At 41.8% G+C, this 7,321-nt stretch overlaps 1 protein-coding gene across 2 annotated transcripts in view; it reads left to right on the plus strand.

The window, feature by feature from the left end:
* Nucleotides 1-6: 6 nt before the first annotated feature.
* The window catches only part of LOC116398334 (5'-3' exoribonuclease 1-like), an 8,164-nt gene continuing 849 nt past the window's right edge, over nt 7-7,321 (plus strand). For both annotated transcript variants that reach the window (XM_031874547.1, XM_031874548.1), the window contains exons 1-15: nt 7-755; nt 851-949; nt 1,042-1,157; nt 1,539-1,685; nt 2,039-2,128; nt 2,397-2,532; nt 2,636-2,692; nt 3,815-3,947; nt 4,046-4,115; nt 4,238-4,433; nt 4,562-4,651; nt 4,749-4,820; nt 5,328-5,372; nt 5,623-5,703; nt 6,714-6,851. In XM_031874547.1, coding sequence (XP_031730407.1) covers nt 600-755; nt 851-949; nt 1,042-1,157; nt 1,539-1,685; nt 2,039-2,128; nt 2,397-2,532; nt 2,636-2,692; nt 3,815-3,947; nt 4,046-4,115; nt 4,238-4,433; nt 4,562-4,651; nt 4,749-4,820; nt 5,328-5,372; nt 5,623-5,703; nt 6,714-6,851 — 1,626 coding nt within the window. In that variant the 5' untranslated portion in view covers nt 7-599. The remainder of the gene's footprint in view (nt 756-850; nt 950-1,041; nt 1,158-1,538; nt 1,686-2,038; nt 2,129-2,396; nt 2,533-2,635; nt 2,693-3,814; nt 3,948-4,045; nt 4,116-4,237; nt 4,434-4,561; nt 4,652-4,748; nt 4,821-5,327; nt 5,373-5,622; nt 5,704-6,713; nt 6,852-7,321) is intronic.

Consider the following 7,321-nt stretch of genomic DNA (forward strand, 5'->3'; position numbering starts at 1 on the left):
CCCTGATGGTTAAAACAAGCTCACCTGCCCTGATGGTTAAAACAAGCCCACCTGCCCTGATGGTTAAAACAAGCCCACCTGCCCTGATGGCTTTAGGTCGCTACCAGAGAGGAGGGAGTTGCAGTACTGAAGTCCTGAGAAGATAAAAGCAAGAATAAGTTATTCAGCTCAGCCCGGGAGATGATTGCTTTGATTTTGGAGATAGTTCTTGTTTGAAGGAAGCTGGACAACTTTATATTGTATATTCTTTACTCTACATTTTCCCCAGAAGGGTTATTTTAATGTTCTTAATAAAAATGTATGGGCAAGTGTTAATATTGATTCCAGATGTATCACACATTTAAAGATGCACTTTTCACTGGCTGTAATAATATATTCATTGTTTTTATTTCCTAGGTACTTATTTCCACTCAGTTTACTTCAAGATGTTCTATCCATTAAATCTGTTAAAAGGCAATTGTTGAGGCTTAGAAGAAACAAACATCCGACCAACTATGTGAGCAGTGTGATCTGAAAGCCAGTGATATATTATAGAGACACAGTAGAATGAGGGATATTGATATTGGTGCACATTCACATAGACACCTCGTTGACTGATAATGCTGAAGACTCATATTCCACGTTTGCTGTGGTCTCTTCAGGACATTGAGGCCTTCTACTCGTCTCTGACCTGCTTCACGAGCTTAGACGAGCTCTTTCCTCCGGCAACCACTGTCTTCATGGTGGGGAACCCGTACTACGGTGCCATGGGCGAGGTAAGTGCTGCTCACAGCACTTTCTCATTAGTGGAACGCGTTGGCTTATCGAAATGTCTCCTTCTGAATCACCATCTCTCTTACTACTCCAACAGGTTCAAGACTCGAGCGACGTCATTAAAGACGGCCGGGTGCGAGTCGTCTTCAACGTGCCGCACGAGCCACAGCTGGAGCCCTTGATTCACAATCAGCATGTAAGAGACGCACTGTCGTGCGATTCCATTGAGAAATGGTGTCGATTGTGAGAATACTTTCCATTTGTGCCTCACGTGTTTTTGTTTTATAGAAGTACTGTGTGAAGTACAGTCCCGGATACTTTCTGGCATCTCGTCTCGGCATCACCAGCTACCTCGTGTCCCGCTTCTCAGGAAGCATCTTCATCGGCAGAGGCTCTAAGAAGAAGTGAGTGGTTCAAGTTAGGACACACAAGATTTACCTTTTGCTGTTCTCACATTTACATCTTCTTTTTCTTTCTTTTTTAATATGTAAGAATTTACACTTTCATGGCCTGTTTAAATCTGAAGTGACCATTCTAGACAGCTACCTTCACTCTCCCAGGCAGAAACCTAAAGAGTTATATTTTTGATATTTATCCTGATGGGATAAAATTGAGGACCTTTTGGACAGACATGTAAACTGCCACACGACTGTTTGGCAGAGGCATATTTGTAGTTTAAAAAACTGCCTGTTGTGTAGTAAAGTGTTTTGTTAGTTCCACTGGTCAGAACTGTATTTCCCCTGCTGTCCTTGTGTGCACCAATGTTTCCCCTTCACTCTTCTCAGCCCCTGTGGGGAGCAGAAAGCTAACGTTGGCCTCAACCTGAAGTTCAACAAGAAGAACGAGGAGGTTCCTGGATACACGAAGAGAACCGAAAAGGAGTGGCTCTACTCTGCTGCTGTGGAGGAGCTGCTGGCCGAATACCTCGACAGGTAAACCAAAGAAACATGAACGGGATCGTTAGAGTTTCTAGAAGTAGGGTTTTATGAGCTACTGATCCAGAGTCAGTGTATTTAACACACTTGACACTTTACATTACACTTCATCATACTTGTTTATAGTACTGTTCTCTGTTTGTTGTGCACTTTATTTTATATTCTTTTGTAAATTTGAATGTTTCTATTTCTTGCACTGTGTTGATTGTTGATTGTTTAATGCTATTGTTTAATGTTATGCACCACCTGCCATGACAAATTCCTTGTATGTGCAACATACATTGGCAATAAACAGATTCTGATTCTGATATTTCAACATTTTATACTATTTATTTTTTATGCTTTTCTAGATTTTCTGAAGTATTCAACTTAGTGTCCAGAAACAGTCACGACGATGTTTTCTATGAAGATGACATCTGGCCTGCAGAGGACCAGAATGGGTAAACACACACACACTGTAGTATTTTGTTATATCTCTTGTGATTGTGGGTTACATAATGATATAAATTGCAGCATGGCTAGGAAGAGCCTAAATATGTGTCTGTCAGATAAAGAAATAGAGGAACTGCAACCTAAATAAGCTCAGGTCATTTCTTCCTGCTGTACCTCTATTGAACGTTTTTCAGTTTGAACAAATTGTAACTTGGTTTATTCCCTGAAAGGACGGGGCACTCATTGATGATCTCTTAATACTGACTCCCCCCACAGGGCGGAGAAGGTTGCTGAGATCACCTCGTGGTTGAAAGGTCACCCGGTGAGCTCCATCGGCAGGACGTCATGTGACCTACAGGTGCTGGACTCTGCCATCGTGGAGAGGATCGAGGAGGCGGTGGAGAAAGCCAAGGTGACGGTGACACACATTCAAACGAGCTCAGACTACAGCACGCCTCCTCCTGTTACTCCATCAGAGGTGTGAACTCACCCCTCTCTCTGTCTCGCTCTCTCAGGTGAAGAAGAGCACCAAGAAGGTCCGTGTGACAGTCAAGCCTCATCTCCTCTTCAGGGTGAGTGCTTTTTGCCTGAATATGTCGTGTGTATCATATGTGTATATTGGTAAATCCCCTGGTGGCATGCTGGGAAATTGCACATCAAGCTTCCTCTGGTGCAGTTTTGAACTATGTTTACTGCACTTTTTTTCATCTTTGGCTGACTTCCTGCACGCGTCATGAAAGATCTCACAAGTAACTTAGATTGTGTTCACATTGCTGTTAGATCTTTTAAATCGGGCCTCGTGAGAGTCGAGAAGAGTTGGAAAAGTGCACATTTTTAAAACGAGTCATTGACATCATACTTGTTTTAAAAATAATACTCAATGTTACAACGAAGATGTTGATAAGCTGATAAATGAATGTTTGTCCTTAGTGTTCTTTTTTTATATTTGCCTTCTGACAATCACATGTGAAAGGATTAGCTTTGCGTTTTGTAAGAAATGAAGAGATAGAACATATTTAAATATTTCCATCCCTATTTAAAAAAATTCATAAATTGTCAACGAAAAATAATTTATTTACTATTTAAAAATTGAAACTTAATTATTTAAATAGTTATGTAGCTAATTTTTCAAGCACAAAAAGCCAAAGATTGTCTTATTCCAGCTTCTCAGAGGTGAGAGTTATCTTCTGTGATTGTGAATTAAATGTCTTTTGGTTTTGGGCTGTTGGTTGAAATGTTGAAATGGTAAACGGGCTTTCATAGGACGCTTTGCTAGTCTTCTAACCACCCAAAGTACTTCACTCGACATGCCAACATTTACAACACCTATTTTTATTATTATTATTATTAATGACCTTGAAGGCCATGTATGAAGTATTGTAAACACATGAAGACCAATGAAGCTCAGCATTTACTGTGCATGCTGCTTTGGAGCCACCCAGAGGAAATATGACCACATTGTACGTTTTCCACCAGTGTGGCACATTTAATATCGAGCTCGTCTCCTGCGTGTTAAATATTAGTGAAAGCAACAATGACGTTACTGAGTTGATGATCGTGTGACGGTGGAATGAGCGGAACACAGATATTTGTGTCGGCCTGGATGTGAATGTTTTTGAACGGGAAAAATGGTCCACTAATATTCCGTATTTTAATTTTGTTCTCCATTTTGTTGTGTGTGTGTGTGTGTGTAGCCCTTGGCACAGCAGCAGGGGGTGGTTCCAGACCCGGATTCAGAGTATCGCCTGTTCGACAGAGTCATCAACACCAGGGAGAGCTTCTCCGTCCCTCTGGGGCTCAGGGGAACAGTCATCGGCATCAAAGGAGGTTAGGACTTCTTCATACTGTTACAGCGTCCATGTTCTAAAGGAGACACTATGAAGAGTCCCCACACCTTTACATTGTGTCTGTCTTTGTGCCTTCAGCGGAGCGTGAGGCAGAGGTTCTCTACGAAGTGATCTTTGATGACGAATTTGCTGGAGGTCTCAACATCAGGTAATCACATCTGCAGTGTGATTATTGCTCAGAGTCGTGTAATATATTGGTGTATAAGTAAAAGCCTCCCCCTCTACACCAGCATGATTTGTGACCCAGACATATGACTCCTCCCTCTTCAGGTGTGCGTCCCCTCGTGGTTACCGCCTCCCCCCCTGCGCTCTCATTAACTTTTCCCACGGAGCGCGAGTGGATCACAACTCCCAAAAACTCACCGCCATCATCAAACCTCAGCCGACCACAGCCGCCAACTTCAACTCCCAACGGCAGCCGCCCGGTCTGAACCACTCTCCACGTTCCCCCTTTACACCGGCACAGGTAAGGCTGGAGCCCGGCCCCACGCAAACACGCAGTGTTTCGTTTTTTAGTCATTATATTTTAAAAATGTATTATTTTGTGTCTCACCTCGCCATTTCTTTCTCTATTCCACCTCTCCACTCCTGCAGCATAACAATAAACACAGTGGGGGGAAGGCAGCCTCCCAGGGCAACAGGAGCTCTCCCTCTAAGGGTCCCATCCAGAAACAACAGGCCAAGGTAAGTGGAAGGTCTTCTTTGTGTATCGCCCATTTTAACCATGTGATCTTACAAATGTATGCAGCTTCTTATTTTGTGTGTCTCTCCACTTCTGCAGGAGTACAACAACGTGTGGCAGTCTCTGCAGAACTCTGGTCCTCCTCTCAACCCTCCTGCTCATTGGCACAATGTATGTCTGTGTGAGAGAGTATGGAGGCGTTTGTTTTTAATATTGAGAATGACAAAAGACTAATATGGCACCATGGTGCTGGCCCTCTCTGTAACTTAGTTGTTGTGGTTTGCAACTTGCGAGCAGTGATTTTCTCCATGAGATCGTTCTATATTGTGTAAAATGTGGGCATGTTTTATTAATCAAATGGAACATAATGTTGCTTCCATAGATGAAACCGAACACTAACCATTATTCACCTTAAGATGATCACTTTCCCTAGCAGCGTGTTTTCAGTCTGTATCAGCGATGCAGCATACGTGTTCACCAGAACCACACAGGTGAAGGTCAAGACATACGCAGCTAGTTCCAGATGTGAAAAGTACAGCTGTGCTGATAAACAAGTAATTCAAAAGGTTTCTGTCTCTGTGGGATTTTAGCTGAATGGACCGTCTTCCACGGACTCTTAAAGATGTGACTGAGTGTGTTAAAGCATAAAATAAAACAACCGTGTGTTTCCAACTCTAGGAAGGACTTGTCCAACAGGGGAAGAACCAGCAGTCCAACAATGCCGTAAGTATGCACATGTCAGAGAATGCTCAAAGCACAACACTGCAACATGTCAGGTCACCGGCTCTGAGCTGCATGTGTGGATCAATGTCTATTTATAGAGACTGCTGTAGAACTAGAGATCCATAGATGGTTTATGTGTGTTTGTGTATTCACTGAGCTGTATTTGCATGATTGTATTGGATGCAGATCTGTTATATTTACATGTGTGTGAATATGTGGCTGGAATACTGTTGCTGTGTGTACTTTGCAGGTCCCAGTTACCGGAATCAGACTGTTGAAGAAAAATGAAGACGCCAACTCCCTTTTCCCCCCACAGAGCACAGCCAATAAGGTACACACACACTTTTAATCTCCTTTTGAACCTATTGTTCTTTATGACATATGGGTCCAGTTTTTAACTTGCTGTAATTGGAACGTATGGTGAAAGTGAGCCAGTCTTCAATGACAAAAAAAAAACCAAAGATTTAGATTTTATATTAATATTTTATAACACATCATGCTTTCAATCATGATGATGATCATCATCTCATAATTGTGCATTTTATATTGCAGACACTAATTGCTTTAATTTGTCTGAACTTAATATGTGAAAACTTTCTTTGGTATTCTTCATTCAGGAATATATTTGATGTAGAAATCCCAAATAGATTCAATATTATGAACTATATGCAGGCAGTTACAATCAGACACAAACGCATCTGCTGTCATACATTCATGTCAAAAATTGAGTCACAATTTCCGGTCAACCAACATGGTTTTGATTTGATAATGAGGAGCGGTTGAAGAGCCTCGCTAACTGTAAATGAGTTGTTTTAATGAATACATTTTTGATTGGAAAGGTTAACGCCTTCAGCAGAACTCCTGATGGACTCGTCACAATGACGATCATTTCAAAAACATCATAAGAATGTACCTCCATTTCTTGCTTGATGTGAACTGCTGATGGACAAATGTCCTTTCTCCGACTGGATTACTGAACCTGTTGAAGACGTGGGTTATATAGCTTTACTCAATGGAGATTGGTAATGCTTGGATTGATTTGGGGTTAGTTAGATGTGGTGAACATGTGACGTTAATGTTACCTCTGAGCAAAGTTAGTGTAGCTAGCAGTAAGCACTGTTTGCTGTTTATGATAGCAATCTGTGCTAACTTTGACTGAGAACTCAGCTGGTCAAGTCACCTACTTGACTAACTCTTTTTATTTGACAAAAATAAACCTAAATCTACTCTGTACTGACTCGTTGAATGTGATTGAAAACATACACAGGTAATGGCGTAACGTAATGTTGCATCTACTGATTTATATCGACGGTGGAACCTTCACATATTTCTCCCCCTTAGGCTTCGTCTGAGTTTGAGGAGCTGATAGCCAGTCTGAAGATCTCCACGGGTAGCCAGCAGACTCCTCCCCCTCCTGCTCCTCCACCAGCACCCAGCAGCCAATCAGACGGCCCGCTGTCCCCGCAGTCCTTCGCCATGGTGAGTGTCACAGACGGAGATCGCTTAAGATCAGTGTTCTTCTTGTGATGCAGTCGTGTGGTACACAAAGATGTGGGAGGAGTAAGAACCTTCCTTTTAAAAATGACAAATAAAAACGGTCCAAGGACTTGCAAAATTAGACGTACCACTCTGCCTATTGGTCTTAAAATATCAAAAATTAAAGTGGTGTTTCTTCCTCCACAAAATCATCTTCAGCCAAGCTTATTGAAGTTACACTTTACAAACAAAGGCATGCAAAGAGTGACAATAGCAATATTGTTTCTTGTGATTCTGCCAAGTCTCAATTTATGTTTAATAACTGCTGCATTTTGTTATTGTAATAAAGCTTTTATTCCTTTAAATCACATTTTCATTATCAAGCTGCTGATAACAGAGAGATGCATAGTATCTTAATTACTGAAAACCGTGTGTGTGTGTGTGTGTGTGTGTGTGTGTGTGTGTGTGTGTGT

The sequence above is a fragment of the Anarrhichthys ocellatus genome, unplaced genomic scaffold (genome assembly GCF_004355925.1).
Source record: "Anarrhichthys ocellatus isolate YVR2014 unplaced genomic scaffold, GSC_Weel_1.0 scaffold82, whole genome shotgun sequence".
Classification (NCBI taxonomy): domain Eukaryota; kingdom Metazoa; phylum Chordata; class Actinopteri; order Perciformes; family Anarhichadidae; genus Anarrhichthys; species Anarrhichthys ocellatus.